General features: G+C 48.5%; 1 protein-coding gene across 11 annotated transcripts in view; it reads left to right on the top strand.

Annotated features, from left to right (window-relative positions):
- Positions 1–16,372, top strand: part of LOC116434089 (uncharacterized) — a 109,490-nt gene that overhangs the window by 53,223 nt on the left and 39,895 nt on the right. For all 11 annotated transcript variants that reach the window (XM_076370161.1, XM_076370156.1, XM_076370194.1 and 8 more), the window contains 2 exons: positions 12,210–12,391; positions 13,240–13,516. In XM_076370161.1, the coding sequence (XP_076226276.1) occupies positions 13,322–13,516 (195 nt within the window). In that variant the 5' untranslated portion in view covers positions 12,210–12,391; positions 13,240–13,321. The remainder of the gene's footprint in view (positions 1–12,209; positions 12,392–13,239; positions 13,517–16,372) is intronic.

Genomic DNA, 16,372 nt, shown 5'->3' with positions numbered 1-16,372 from the left:
GCGTGAATTCTAGATGCGTCCTGAATATTCTCTAATTGTTAGTAGTCCTAAATTTAAGAGACTTGTCTGTTTTCCAAAGTCAGAAATCTTCATCGAAAAGATTCCAACTGCAAAAACTCGAAAAGGAAGAGAAAACTTCCATCGATTCCACGTATCCATCAAACCGTTGGTTTTAGCAGACATTAAACACTGTTCGAAACGAAACGGTGAACCGGCTTATCGGTGGAAACGGTCGGAAATTTCGAACGACCGCTGCGAAAGGCAGTCCGCGCGGTTTATCTCCCGCCACGCAGCCGAGCCGGCTCACCCCAAGTATTTCCGGCCGCGCGCCGCCTGTCCCGAACGTGACCAAGGAGGAGAGGCTTCTCCTCCTCGTTTCTTTTCGCTTTTAACCAGGTGTCGTTTCCTCGTCGCCCAGTGTTTTCGAGGATAAAAGAGGCGGAGGAGGAAGTTGCGGGCCACCGGTAACTCGAGCACGCTGCGCTCGCCGCCGTTTCGAGTACGTGACCGGCAAGTCACTTTTGTTTTCGACTCCTCCGTAGCCCTTTGTCCGAGTTCTCGAGGTGGACAGTGACGGAGAACGCGGCCGTGGTTTACAACTGGCCGTTATCCCGTTGGTATTTCTCGCAACGCGGAAAACGTTCGGCCATCGATCGTCGTTTAGCCTCGATCTTTCCTACTACGACTTCGCCGTTCGCCACCGAGCCCATAAAAATTCCGTGAAAATAAAACGCCTCCTCTTGCCTTTTCGCCAGGAAGACTGTGAGTTTAGTAGTCGCCATTCGTCACGGATGTTATTTTCTCGATCCTCTCTCTCCCGTTCCGCGAATACTGAATTCGCCTGATGGAACGTCTTGCTATAAAAAGCAAGTGTCGAGCACTGAGGTATAAATAGTCTCATTCATGTGCGGCTGACGTGGCAATCAGTGTTAAACAGCTGACACTGTATCCTTCGTATCAACGGGAACGTAACGGATACGAGATTGCGAGTTTCCACGCGAGTATAGATATTTTCGCAGCTCTTTTTCCATAGAAACCAGAATTCTACCGAATGTTAACCCTTTGCGGACGAATGTCGACATTTCGGCGGGATGAAACGTTCATATTTCGAAGATTAAGTCGCAGGCAAATGATCTAATTACTCGGGTAGCAAGAGATTAGCGTCTAGTTTCTGTTTTTGCTATTATTTCAGGGATTAATGTGCAATGTAGCTTCATCTGTTGATGGTTTTGTACATTTCAAAGAATCTTCGTCCGCAAAGGGTTAAATCTGCAAGAACTTGATCGATCCACGTATAGATTCTCAACACAAGATTTTCGGAAATCACTAATGAAAATACCGCTAGTAATATCCCCTACACATCGAACGCAGAGACAGTCGCGTTTCCATGAAACCGGTGATCCAAAGTGAACTACCAGCGATTCGAATAAGGATAAAACAATCGTCCAATCAGTTGCGAAGCTAATCAACCAGAAAAGGAGTCGACCGAGCGGTAAACTAGAAATATCGGCTCGCGACGCGGGAGCGGACAAAGCGCGTTTCCCTTCGCGCCGGCGGATGCCATAAGTGCATCGGATCCGCGGGCCGCTTCCAAGGATCAGGACGCCAGGCCGCGGTGGCCTTGAACGGGCGAGATTCTTTCGGACCGGGGCTTTGTTCGGGCGGTTCTAACGCGATCGCGAAACCGAGCGAGCGATTCCCTTCGCTCGTCTCGGTCGGCTCGGCTCGCGTCGCGTCGCGTCGCGTCGCGGCGTACAATTGGCAAACGGGGAAACGACTCGCGCGCCCGTAATTATACTCCCCTTTGATGTTCCCGTTCGGCGTGCCGTGCCCGTGGAACACAATGGAGATTAAAAAAGGAGAAGAGAGAAGGGAAAAACAGAGGAAGCTGACGGAGAAGGGGTGGCTCGTTTGAGTTCACACCCGTTTATTTTTTTGTCCTCCCCCGCCCCCTGCCCTTCCGCCGCTGCACCCCCCTCCGCGCGCCTATTTTTTTGCCGTTTCTCTCCTCTGTCTTCCTCTTTTTGCCTTTATTGTTGTTTATTTTCGAAAAGACGAAGTCGCGTTTTCACCGGAACGCTATCCGCGTTCTCTCGTTAACGTCGTCTCCCCGCAGCCCCCCGAAAGCTCGCGCTTTCAAGTAGCTACGACTAAGCATTGGGATGATACGGAGGGATAGAGGAAGAGAAAGAGAGAGAGGGAGCGGGAGAAAGAGAGAAAGAGAGGATATCGCGTAATAAAGCAAAAAGCTGCCCCCTTTTCGAATTTATCTGCCTGGTTCTTCCTTTTTTTCTCTCTGCTCCCCGCCCGCCCGCGTTGCGCCGGAAGTTTACTGCCGGCCCGCTGGAAATTTCGTTTTTATGTAACGGAGCAATTTCGAGAATATACTTTCCCCGATAGACCGGCCGTTCCGCGAGCTCGTTTTTTACGCGGAACTTTAAAACCACGGTACATCAAAGGAGCTTCGCGAAAAAAATGTATATGTATATATATATGTATATTTGTGTGTGTGTATGTATGCATATGCATATACAAAGGTATATCTATTTATGTATAACGCGTCGTTTTATGTACGATCGACAACAGGAAGGAACGGGACAAAAATCACGCGGACAACAAGGACGCCGGTAATCGTTCCGCGTCGCGTTACAGCAGATCTTTTTACGACGCCGCTCAAATATTTGCGATTAACGTTGCTCGCATAGTCGGCCGCGACAAATATTTTTCACCGGGACGCTTCCGAATCGATTCCGCGCGGCGGCCAATGGCAATCGTCGCCGGTGCTCGTGTGTTCCCAAACATCGACCGACCGGCAAAAAAAGGACAAAAAAAAACAACAAAAAAGGAAGAAATAATATTTGTACACATGTATGCACGTATGTATTATATACGTATACATATTTTCTGGCGTGCACGGCAGACACGCCTGTAAACACCGCATCGTCACCTCGAGCGGCCCGGCTGGCCGTTGCGCGGCGAGCCTTGAAAATCGGTGTTTTCAATTTCCACACGGCCGGACGTGCGTTTCCCCGGCCAGCGATCGGACGGTCCGCTCGCTGACACTTGTTGGTGCCGGTGTGCGAGCTCCCGTGGCACCGGATCGATGGGATCGATGTGGCAACGGGTCATCTTCTTCGACCGACCCTTTTGGTCCACGTGGTTGCCCGTGGAGCTCTGCGCTCGGCTACATTCGATTATCGCAGCGGAGGTTTCATTCGGAGTTTCCATTCGAAAAGGTTATTACGTCGGATAAAATTGAAACCGTTGGAATCGTTCGGACAATTCCGTCGATTCGATGTGGTTAAGAAAAGTTCGAATGCTCGAGTTGACTGGCGCCGTTTCTCACGTGATGCGAAATTCGAATGCTCGAGCGGATCGAGTGCCGGCGCACCTCTAGCCTCTCGTTCGGTCGTGGCACGTGCGTGCGCGAGTAACGAGCGACCAGCGAGAATACGCCCCTCGCGTATGCACGAGAGAGAATCCGCGAGAGAGAGAGGCGAGGAGGGGGCGACCTCCACGCAGCGTGCAGCGAGGTTTATCGTGGAGCCCGCGATAAAACCACTATCGCGGCGCTCGCTGTGCGCGCTCTCTCGGCCGTGATGCTTCGAATGGGGAAAAAGAGTCCCTAAGAAAATCGAGTTTCAACGAGATCACGAGGCGAACCGGCCGCCCGCTGCGGGGCTTCGCAACCTTCGACACCCTTGCGTGCCGCTCGGTCGCGTAGCAACTTTGCGGGAATAGCCATGATGATAACCGGGGAGGAAGAGATGGACTAAATTTAACGTGGACCGATAACGTTGCGTTTTCTGCCGACGCGTTAAGCTCGAGTCGAGCGAGCGACTTATCTGGGTGCATAATTGTTTATTCCTGCGGCTGTTTTTCGAGAAAATAATGATTGCAGTAAATTGAACGGTCTCGGAAATGTTTGAAAAAGGAGACTCGATCGTTGTATTTTAAACGCTGTGCGGTTAATACAGTTTCGATGTTCGATAAGAAACGTGTACTCGAGAGGATTCCGAGGATAAAGGTTCGATATCATAAAATCGACGAGATCCTTTGTGCTCGAGGTGAATAGATTTTTGATTAGAATGGTTTAAGATGCTCGATCCAGAGAGCTAATCGAAAGGATTGAAAAGAAATATGGAATCTCGAGGTTCTAGCCGTTTTCCTGTGGCGAGACTAGAGTTTAAATAGAGGCCGCGTATTGTCGTGGAAAAGAATGAATTCCCGAACGAAACGAGTGATTCCGTTTACGGTACAATTTCCTAGGACGGAAGTCTGTGGTCGAGTTGCGCGTTTCGAGAAAATAAACGGACCACTCCGGAGCAGGCGGACGTTCTTCTCAGCCGCGAGTATTCCCGTGCAGCTACTTGCGACCGCGGAACCGTTATAACCGAGTATCGTTGCACATATATGCCGGGGAATCTTCCTAGACGGTGGGAATCAGAGAGAATCTGGATCACGATAGGAAAAGCCGCGTAGAGCCGAGAGAACACGATAAAAAGGCGTCGAAACTATCGCGCCGAGAGGATCAGTTACCGGGAATTTACGCGCAAATTACGAATCTAAACGATCCATCGTTGAATTATATTAAGAACATCTTTGGTATTTTCTAATCTCGTCGATTCTGCTTGACAGTGCAATTAAACGAAGGATACACATGCCCGGTTGTGTGTGATGTAGGAAGTTATTACACTTGGAAAGTAGTTTTTTTTTTAATGGCCTGCGAACGATAAATAAATAAGAAGGTCATTATTAATAGACGCATTCGGTTCGAGGAGCTTAGCAGTCATTCCCGAGGTCTTCGAATCGATCGTAGTTATCGAGTTACGAACGGAGCTGAACGGGGGGGATCACCTCTGACCTTTCGCCGGTTGTTCCGCTTTCGAAAGAAAGGGTCGTTTTTATCGGAAAAACTCGCGCCGCGATATCTCGAGACCGGGGCATACTTTAGCAGTTTTCCCCTACCTTCGGATGGCTTTCTTTTATCGAAAAACGTAATTCCCGCGAACTTGTCCGAATTACTCGTCGTTGTTCCGTAACAGTTAATTGCAGCCTTGGAAGTTCCATGGCTTCTCGTCTGCCGAAGTTTCAACTTCGAGCGATTGTCGTTGGCCCACGGCTGTTCGAAAGTACCCGGAGTTATTTTCAATTGTTGCCCGCGAAGTTTCGAGTGGCCTATCCTCTCTCTCTCTCTCTCTTTCTCTCTTCAATTGGTTTCTTCTATTTTTTCTCTCTCCGCACCAAATTCTCCCATCCAGCACACCTTTGTCCGACGTTTAAAGGTTAATTAAAAAAACCCACCCGGTTGCGTTCCCGTCGCATCGATCCATTTCTTTTTTCAACTTCCCCACCCCTCCCCCCGTGGTGTCTTTGAGATCGAAAGTTCTTTTTCCTGGGAAGAAGGAAGCGTAAACTTATCCCTGTGGCATTTGCAAATTTTCATCTGGAAACTTTACATTTGTCGTACACGAAATGCAAACTTCCCCTTTTCCTTCTCCATTTTTACGTTGTCGAAAGTTTTTCTGATTTTTCTTGCTCTTTCCAGCTTTGTTTTAATTGTTGGTGGCGCGTTGACCCATGTTATCTACTCTTATCAGAGAGAGTCTACAGTCACATTTGTTATTCGAGTTTTCATTTTTTTTTCTTTGCCAGTCGTGGACGTTGTTTTGTTAGTAGGAAATAGCTGGTGAATTTTTAATAACAAACGGACTATCGCCGATAGATTATTATTAATTAGAACAGTTAGTCGTTTTTCATTGGATGGGAAAATTCCAATGGGAAATTCATTTTTCCTGTTACTAAGAGAGACAATTTCAACAAACACTTTTTCTATATCAAGAATTTTCTTCTTCAAGAACAATGCTCTCTATTTTCTCAGATAACCAGAAAACTTTTTAAAAGTTTCCCCGAATCCAGGAAATGAACTTTTTTATTATTCAACGGTGCTCTCTTTTCTCGGTGACATATTAACTTGTATCGAACGAAAAATTGGAGCAAGGGTATGTGGATTCGATCACGAGCCACTTATTTGGAAACCAGACACGTTACCACCTGAGCCACGCCGTCTCTCAACCTGACACTTCCTATTTCATGTATTTATGCTTCAGCCGAGTTAATTCCTCGTCTAATTCAAACGCGCTGGGACCGTAATAGAAGAACGGCGATCGTTCTGCCGGCTAAATACGGTTCACCGCGAGCGTACGAGAGCGCGAGCCCAGTGAAAGATAATTGAACGTTGTTAAACGATAGACCGTTGCGTGAAATTCGCAAGAGGCACGCAAGGGCGGTAACTGAGCGCATCCATGGTTCGGCTATTTTTACGATTTCACAGAGGCGGCGGGAGAGAAGCTTCGATTACGTGAATTATAACAGTATCCTGGCCCCGCGCGGAGAGAGGCCACTCGGCCGCGGCTCGTTCGCTACGCGGCAATGAGCGTTTCGTTCGGCGGGAACGCGATCGAAGGAACAAAAAGAAAAAAAAAAAAGATACACGAAGGGAAAAGAACAAAAACGAAATACGAACGGTGAAAATGGCTAACTCCACTTTTCGAATGTTTCCAAATTTCAGTGGCCCAAGTACACCTCTCAGAACTCAGCCCTTGACCCGTAAAAACCGAAGTTGGAAATTCACGTTGGAAATTTAAAATTTGAAACTTGCAATTTGAAATTCAAATGTATAACGCTTGACGTCCAACTTTCGAGCGTTTAAGATTCAGTAAGGATTTCCTTTTTCAGAAAAAAAACATTAATTTCTCTAGAGAGTCTCGTAGCTTACTTTTTCGAAAGCTCATGCGAACCTTTCGAACTTCCAAGATCCAGCCTCAAAGCTTCGAAGACTAAGCCTTTGAGATTAAACCTTGAGGCTTTCGAGGACTCCGACTTTATAGAACCCGGAGCCTTGAAACCCCGAGGTCTCTAGCTTTTCACGTCGCCCCGCGACACGGTTGATTTTTTCTATCTGTAATTACATAAAATTCCGCCGGTTTTCATTTCGCGGAGTTAATCACTCCGGCGAATGAACAGCTCGCACGAAGAAGTCATTTCGGCGCGGCTGCGTTTCGAGGGGGGAGCATCGAGGAAGCGAACGGGTGTCGCGGGTTAATCTCTCGTCTAATTTAAAGGGCTCGCGAGCCCGCGGCAGCGAGATAACGCCGGCCCGGAATTTCCGCGGATACGCCGGCGGTCTCTTCCGTGTACCAGTTCCGTATCGGCTTAAAGGGAGCCCCGATATTAATGCGCCGTTGATTTTAACCGGTACCGGGGAAGAAATTGAAAGGAGACGAGATATACCCTGTGCTCATCTTTCAATCCTTTCTTTATTAATTCAGAGACCGAGTGGTTTTAGAGGGACCATAATTAAAATCGAGCTGCCTCGTTTCTTTCTCTCTTTTTCACCCCCTTCCTCCACCTTTTCCGCCGCCCACTCCTCCCTTTTTTTCCGTATCACGCGCTCTTTCCTTTAATTCCGGATTTTCTGTTTTAATTATACCTTTCGAGGACGGCAGCGGCGGCGGAGGTTCACTTTGTCCTTGGCGCTCGATGAATCGATTGTGAAATTATCTTGTCGCTGCGTATCCGTTGATTAACGATGGTCTTTTTTAAAAACCAGCCTCGAATTTCATCCCGTTTTCTTATCCCGTTAGAATACCCGAGGACTCTGTCCCGATTGTTCCACGGTTCCGAATTATTTTTAGTCCTTCCTCGTTTTTGGACACTTTTATTCGCGTCGCCCGGCGCTTCGACACTTTGACCCATTTGTTGCTAGGAGTTCCGCTCGAGTGCGCCGATGTAAAAATAATAACGAGGCGTTCCCGAATCTGTGGTAGGCATTCTTTAAAAAGTAACGTTTCAGTTCAATTGACCGATATTTTAATTAACGCATACCAATCGAGTGTTACAGCTGACTCTTTGAAAACCGAATGAAAATTTCAGATTCTGTTTGCGATGTTGTTATCGGGGTACGGAGCGATCAATTAACACACTCGCTGCGTATCGAGGATCGTTTGTTCCCGCCGGCCGCGGCTGTTTATTAAATGAAACTAATGCTGAATATTGTTCAATCGGAACTCATGTTTCTCTTATAAGGAAAGCTGTCTCTTTCTATTATAAATATCGAATGACTCATTCCTACTCATCTAATACACACTTATTATTATAAATTAATATTATACGCAGCAGTTACAGTTAACTGCCTTCATTCAATTACTCAGACTTCACTATTCATTTACTCAGAATTCAAGTCTGAAAACCATCAGAACACGGACGAGAAGACGAAATGAAACAGACAATTGAAAGTCTCTCCAGTGTCTTTGTTCTAGCATTAAAAGTCAGAGTTGACCCAGACATCGGGGGTTGACCGGAATTTGACGAAAGATCGCGACCCGTTGACAGAGCTGGCGGCGTCCAAATTAAGTCCACGGTAATCCGTGTCGGTCAGAGGTGAATTCGCGGCCGTGCCGAAAGGGTGTCCCGAACGAAGGGTCAACTCCGGTGTCCTAGTGCGGCTTTTCTTCCTCCTCCGAGAGGGGCATTTTCACAACGGCGAAAGGTACTCTAATCCGATCCGTAAACACAATAGAAAGTATCTCCGGGAATCTAGGCTACCGAGCCGTGTTCTCTTCCTCTTTCTCTCGCACGCTCGCGTTTGTGTATGTATCCCGCGCCAGCGAGACCTAAATACCGGGCTACCCTCTGACCCCGACAGAAATGCCCGACATCCGGTTACTTCGGGGATAGCAACCTTTTGATAGGCCATCGACATTTTCTTCTTCGACTGATAAAAAACCGACGAGTGGGAGGATGTTCGTGGAGTACAAAAGTACAGTCTAGGATAAGGGGCGAGGAGGATTGGGATATTGTTCGTGAAAGTTGGAAATTCAATTGGCGAATGAGTGCCTTCGCCTTCGTAGTTTCTCGGTTTCTTTTACAAAATCGTAATGATTATGAATTTCGCGGGGAACAAAGATGAATTGAGTTTGGTTCAGAGAAAAGAATGATACTGATGCACGAATCGAACTGAATACGAGTAATTACCGGATCTTCATGTAGACACAGCTTCGCCAAATTCGCTTCACTAAATCGCAGAAACTTCTTCCCCCCCGTTTAATGCATCTGCAGGTCACACGTGAAATATAAATCTCCTCGAATCTTCATTAACGTGTGCAGTACACTGCATCCTGTATGCACACGTCCAGTAATTAGTAGATTGCGGCTCTTCTTCCATTTATATCAGCGAAGGATCTTCCGAGAGCGAAAAGCTGCGAACGCTGATGGAATTTAACGTCTACGTGATTACCTATTTTGTTTAACAACCGCGATGCCATTCAGTCCAGAGACTGATATTTTATTCAGTTCCCGTGTTTCTTAATTAATCGACGAAATTCGTAGAACTGTTGAGTTGCATCTCTGGCTCGGTTATAAATAACGGAACCCGACTTCCTTCGCTGTTATCTTCCACCGCGATTTCCTTCGCGCATGGGACGCAACTTCGCAGAGCCAGCATTCCCCCGGCATCGGAGAAACACAGAAGCGCAAAGCGATCGCGAGAATCAATGAAACGGTGAACGCGCCGTCAAAACAAAATGGAAGACGCTATTACCAAGATGGCGTCGCTCGGACAGAAAACAGCGGTACGCAAAAATGTCGGGTTTCCCAATTTCCCCGCGTCACGCCCTGCCGGTCCCCTGTCCCCGGACTTTATCGATTCCCACGATCCAGCTTTCCGTCCCCCGCGGCGGAGGAAAATTTTTAAAACCGCAGTCAAGCCTAAACCGCGCAAGGCGCCTTAGACGTCGTCGCCGGCCTGCCTCGATAAGAGCCCGCGGCGAATTCGGGATCGTTCGAACTGGTTAATCGCGCGAGCGAATCTGTCGTTACAGGGGTCTCCAATTTGTCGCGATATCTGACATCAATCAGCCGGCGTTCCGTCCGCGCCGGTTAAAAGTTTAATCGACCGTTCCAACGGCACTGCGCCGTGTGTCGCCGTTCATTAGGGGTTGCAGGGCGAGTCGGGGGAAAAAAGTGGCGAAGGGGGAAAAGATTCAAACAGCGTTTCGCGAACGTCGCGTCGCTGGTCCGCGGACTCGGCAAATCAACTTTCCGATCCGCCTTAATGGGAACTTCATCAACGGTCGATGGTCCCGATGAAAGTTGAATGCCGATATTTGACTTTCACGGTGAATCGCGGCCTGGGGCCCGCGATAATTATGCTAATAGATACAAGCGGTTCGCGTTAATCGTTTCCAGATAATGCAACCGGGGAGAACGTCCTTTTTGCTGGCCCGGCGCGGAATTCTTCCGCCGAAAGTCCTCGGATTCTTTTGCGCCGCGCCACCGCCGCCATCCCCTAACTTCTCTCCGCGGAGCCTCGGTATTGAACAAGTTGTTCACGGTTTCTTTTGTTCGAGCTTATTCACCGTCCGTTCGCTTAGAAGATAATTCGACGGGGGAGGGGTTGAATGAAATCGCGTCGAACGCTCGGAATCTATTTGTTCCCCGGGCTGAATCTTGTTGTTCCTCGAAAGAGATCCCAGCCGTCTGCTGGGCCTCTTGCCTCGCCTCTTGCTTCGCCACTCGCCACCCTCTCCGAGTCTTTTTCCTTCCTCGCGAGGAACGTTTTTCAAGGGAGAAATAAGGAGGAAGCAAACAGGGGGGGGGGGCGATCGATAGCTGGCCAACGAACTGGTAGGGTCGTCGATTTAATAGTAATTACCAGCTTTCATCGTCGCTCACCGAGACAAACGATCCAGCCGATCGACCGTCCGCCCGCGTTACACTCGCCGCCGCCGGAATTTCTTATTTCCTTTCCCGGTGCGCCGCCGCCGCCTGCGCTCCACCGTCCGAAGTCATACGCGAGTAAGCATTCGTAACTCGTGACGAGGCGCTCCATTAAAAACCGGAGGCGGTCGTAAATTACGTCCGACGAGTTTGAATTTTTCTCTAGCGCCGTGTTCGATGATCGATGGGCCGACTCTCGGGAATATTCTTCGTTCCTTTGGTTTCGAGTTTCGGGGAATTTCATTTCGAATAATCGAATTTTTAGGTTTGCCAACTCCTGTCGGCGCTACGTTCCTTTCTTCGGTCCCGAGTCTTCAGGAATTTCATTTTCCGGGAATGATCGAATTTTCAAATTTCGAACGTGACTCGGACCTTTCCGCGCAGCGTTGTTTCCTTGAAATGAGAAATTCCGGGGGAAGATCGTTCGGCAGATGTCGTTAATCAGAGTTTACGGTGGGTAATATTAATGCAAAGCTGCTGGGATATCTGACAGCTGTGACAGGACGCGGAGCCGGTTCGTTTTCAATTCACGGGGATGTTTATCGCACATGCATCAGACGTTAATGCACGCATCCGCACCTCGTGCCTGGTGTTCCTTCAATAAATTCCTCTTTTTCCTGTTCCGATGTAATAATATTAATTAATCGATGACCCGGCTCCCCCGTCGGCGGCCGGCTCGGCATCGATGCGTCGTCGTATCGAGCGATATGCCGGAAGGCTGGCTCGAGCGGCGTCTAATCGGACTGGATGAGACCCAACCTAATCGAACTTGTTGTGTGCAAGGGGGAAAAGAAAAGGTGGGAGAGCATGATCGATACAGAGTCGTACGAGTCTGATTGAACTGGGCCGAACGCTATGGAAAATTGAATCGAAACTATGCCGGTTAAGGGCGAACTCCAGCGAACTTTCTCAAACACGATCGAACTTGGAAATATAATAATCTCCAGCAACCGAATTCGCGTTGCCACGCGAGTGTTTAATCCGAGAAATTTCTAAATAACTGCGATACAATTATTTGAGAGAACAATTTAAATGTTTTAAATAAGTCTCCCCTATTTAGAATATAGAAACTTGTTATATTAAGATTTGAATGAATGAATTACTTGAAATATTAATAACCTTGTGTCATATTATTATATAAATCGTTTGGGGAAACTAATGTTTAGCGTCTGAAATGATTATACTTGAAATGATTATATTCAGAAAACTCTGATCTAGAGCAAACGAAGAAACGAGTGAATCTTTGAATAATTAGTAACAATATTATTCTATTAAAATTGAGTAATGTGACTGATAGAAAGGGTGATCCTATTGTAACCGATTCGAAGTAATCTCTTAGACGAACGGAAATATCGGAGCTAATTAACCACACTCGTCTGGCGACAGGATCAGAAGCATCTAATCACGGATCGTTCTCTTCTCTGTTGCAGGAGGTACACGCGAGCTGTTGATAAGGTCAAGGGAGGTCGCGGCAGACGCGTGTAACCGATCCGATGCGCGCATGCACGCCGAGTGCGACGTCTACTTAGAAAGTTTCCGCGACCGACAGGGGCCCGGGTCGGTTTGACTTCGAGAACGAGACCGGCGACTGACTTCCCATCAGCTGACACCTGTAAGAGGCTTTTACCGGTCCACCTAGAATTTCTCCATCGATCGCAGTGTGCCTTCCGCGTTCGGCCCGTGTCGCGTCCTCGCCGTTTCGTTCGCCGGCAACAGATGGAACGAAAAGTAGCCACCGCAGGAAACATAAATTGCCGCCTCTCTCGAACCGGTTGTAATTTTCGAACGCAATTTCCGCGCGAGCAACGGCACCGTAGTAAGATAATTGATTAGACCAGGCATCGTGGGAACGTGGAAGGTAGCCGATCGCTGCAACTATTTCATACGACACGGTTTTGTCTAGTTTCGAGCTGTTTTTTCGATCGAACAACCAAGTTTCCTCGGTATTCACGAATACACCTTGATCCTCTCAGAAACTGTAGATACTCTAAGTCTTTGGACATTCGACTAGAATATTTGAATCAATTATTTATCGAAATATTTAACCTTTTGCACTCGAGAGGCGACTCCTAGTCGCCAGATGACTTGATACAGCAAAATTATAAACTTCGGTATCTACCATTAACCTTCGTATATTGCATCAATACGTGAAATATTGAAAGATTTCTTGTTAAATTCATTTTAAAGAATCTTGCCTACATCTAATTAGAAAGCATAGAATACTTCAAGTGAGAAACTTTCGAGCGCAATGGGTTAACCTTATAATATGAGATTTAGAAGTATTCGATGAAGTTATATTCGTAAAGAAGCAAATCGAGTGTTTCACTGGTAAAATTTGGAAACCTTTGAAAAGTGGGTGTAGCGTTCTCGACCTCCGAGCGACTTGTCATTGATGTTTGTAATTGTGTCGCTATTGAACCGAGTATCTTTGATATTTCTGATAACGAGTTGATGTTTCAGTGAATAGGGGTAAGAAGACGGTGGGATCTAAGGTGAGACAGAAGGGAAGAGTATCCAGCTCGCGTCTGAGCCAGGTTCGCGCATGCTTCAGCAACGAGGCAGTTCAGTAACGACACCTCCCGCGACGTCATCGTCCAACATGTTCCCCCAACAGTATTGTCTACGATGGAAATACCATCACAGCAACCTACAGACCATGTTCTCACAGCTGCTCGAGCGGCAGGCGTACTGCGACGTCACCCTCGCCTGTGAGGGCAAGACCCTCAGAGCGCACAAGGTAAGCCGAGACTTTTGTCACGGGTGTTAACACGCGATGACTGGCAACTCGGACGTGATTGTACTCGGTGTCCCGATAAGCGATCCACTATTCTGCTCGATCGAGCGGCTGTATATTTCCAATTAAACGTGTGCACCTTGCGTCGAAGAAAATTGACACTAAACGTTACGGAAAAATAAAAATCGCTCGGATCTCTTTTATAGAAACAGACGTTCCGTTCTGTCAACCACTCGTCTTGGAATCGCGTCTCTGACGGTGATCGCTCATCCGAAATGAACACTTCCGACGGATACTTTTGATCGTCGTTCTGTTTTATTGCGTGCGATGTAATTTTTATACTAGAAATATAAGAGTCGTGTATAGGAAATTGTGAACAACCATGCAACGTGGAATCGAGTGGATGGTTTGCTTCAACGTCGATTACGAGAAATTCGAACATAAGCGGTCGAAAATTAGTAGATTACTTGTTGCAGTGCGCAACATATTTTCCACATCCGGCGTTGTTTCAGCTACCAGCCGTTTTATCCCCCGCAGGGTGTCACCGAAAAAAGATAATCTCCTCCGGCTAGCCGGTAAACGAAGTAAAACACGCGCAATCAATCACTGTCTCAAATTTTCAATATGGCCGCCATCTTCTCTTAAAATCCGGATAAAATCTAGTTCGACGGAGGGGTGATTGATCGTTTCATCGAATTCGGAGAGAGAAAAAAGGCAGTGAAAACAATGAAACTAGCATTTGTTTTGTTCGCCGTCTCTTGAGCGACACGAGGGGGATTATTTTCTAGTCAAGTCTTTTATATCTGCAATGAAAAATTAATACTAACTTCTTAACAAAAAAGGTCTTTATAATTTCAAAATGATTTTCCCTGAAACTTTCATAATTTTCCAATAATTTAACAATCGAACAATTCGGAATGTTCGTTCGACCAGCACGGTAGTTCCGGCGTTAATTAACGGAAGATAATCGCGAGAACCAGTGTCACTGTCGCTTTCGTTCGGGTCCCTGGGAAAGTTTCGGCAAGGAGAGTAATTGTAACGGGCGGCAGCCGTTGACCCTTAAACGGCGACAGCCGGCCGCCCTTCGGAGCTTGGCCCCGATAGTTTCCTATTCGCTTTAAAATCCCTTTCCCTCGGCGTACACACACACGCGCGCGCGCTCCGCTCTCTCTTTCACGCTTTAAAATTTTTTCCAGAGGCCGGCCGCCCGGTCGTTGCACGGTCCGCGTCGCTTACCGCGTTACAGGTGCATTGTATTATCAACGAGACGAGCGTGCCACTCCATTTTCACTTTCCACGGAATGGACACACGCGTTCCGCGCCCCTTTAACCCCCGCCCTCGTGACTCCATCGTAATTGCCGGCGCGCCCGCGCCCCTTTCAATGCTCTAATTTTCACCGGTGGCTGGCTCCCGGAGAGACCGACGGGAAAATCCTGAAACGGTTCGACGCCGACGTACTCGTTCCCCGTTACACCGCAGTAAACCGCGAATTCGACTCTCCGGACGAGCGAATTCCACCAAGATTTCCCGGTGTCCCACCGAAAATCAAAGAAAAAACGGGGGAACAGCGTCGGGGCGGAGGAGGGGCGGGAAAAAAAAATATCGCGGTCCAATAAACGCGTTTCCTCGTAATTAAACTTCATCCCCCGTCAGAAAAAAGCCGGGCGAGCAGACGACAACAGACGACGAAGGCAATCTCGTCCAGCTTCCATTGACTTTCACGATGCCCGCTCGTCCACCCCCTACCCCGGCCCCTTTTTCCCTCGTACACGTGTCTCTCTATCACTCCGCGCCCAGTCCTGCTCGCCCATCGCTCTGCCACCACCCCCTTCCCTTTTTTCTCTCTGCACGTTTTTCTGCGTGCCCACCTCTTCCTTGCCGCCTCTGCCGTACCTCGCCCTGCCTGCCTGCCTGCCTGCCTGCCTGTCCCCCTTCCGCCTGCTGGGTGGAGAATTTCCTCGATTCGTCTTATTGCACGTCGCCGGCCAGAGAAAGAGACCGAACGCGATAGAAAAAGATTCAGCGGGGAAACGATGCGTGTATGTGTGTATGTCTGGGAGAGAGAGAGAGAGAGGGAGGTGGAGAGAGAAGCACGCAGAGGGAATAAGAGGAAGAGAGCGAGAAGGAGGAAGAAGAAATCGAGGGGGTGTGGGTATAGACCACCTTCGCCCGGCCCCGGGGAACATAAAACTTAACAAACGATCAATTTTCTGTTCTTTGTTTCTTAGCAGGCTGGAACTACGGTATTTCGCCACTCTCTCTCCACCCTCAGCCCCTCAGCCGTTCTCCTTCGCCCCGGCCGACCCTCTTTCAACCACCTCTCTCCACCCCCTGCCACCTCGTTCCGCCGCCTCCCACCGTAGCCCCTCTGTTCCTCCACCCTTTCTTCCTTTCTTTTCTTCGCCCGGTTCCCGCGCCCCCTCACTTTCCCTGGCAATCGCTATCTTCTTCTTTTCTTTTCCTCCCACTCCGTTCCACCCTTCGCAGCCCGCCCGACTGCCGGCCGCCCCTCCCTCCCTCCCCGGCCGGTTCGACGGTGCGCTCTCCGCCGCGGCAGCCGCCAGAGCCACCGACCGACCCGCCCCTCCATGTTTCCCTTTTTGTATCTCCGTCTCGGCCGTGCGTCGAAACGAGCCGCGCAGAGGAGAGGCACTCTATCAAAGTAGAGTACGTTTGGCTTGGTTTATTTTTTACTTTGGGAGGGGTCCAAATTGTAAAATCAATACTTCCTCCTAAATTTAGAATGCCGCCACCCGGCGACGCCGACGCGCACACCGGCCTTTTTCCAACGGTTCTTCCTTTCTCGGCCTCCGCCGGGATATCGCGCGAGCGCGGCGCGCGCGGGAAACTTGCTGACA

The sequence above is a fragment of the Nomia melanderi genome, chromosome 1, assembly GCF_051020985.1.
Source record: "Nomia melanderi isolate GNS246 chromosome 1, iyNomMela1, whole genome shotgun sequence".
Taxonomy (NCBI): Eukaryota; Metazoa; Arthropoda; class Insecta; order Hymenoptera; family Halictidae; genus Nomia; species Nomia melanderi.
Note: the sequence above shows the minus strand (reverse complement) of the source record. Positions and strands in the feature narration are given on the sequence as shown.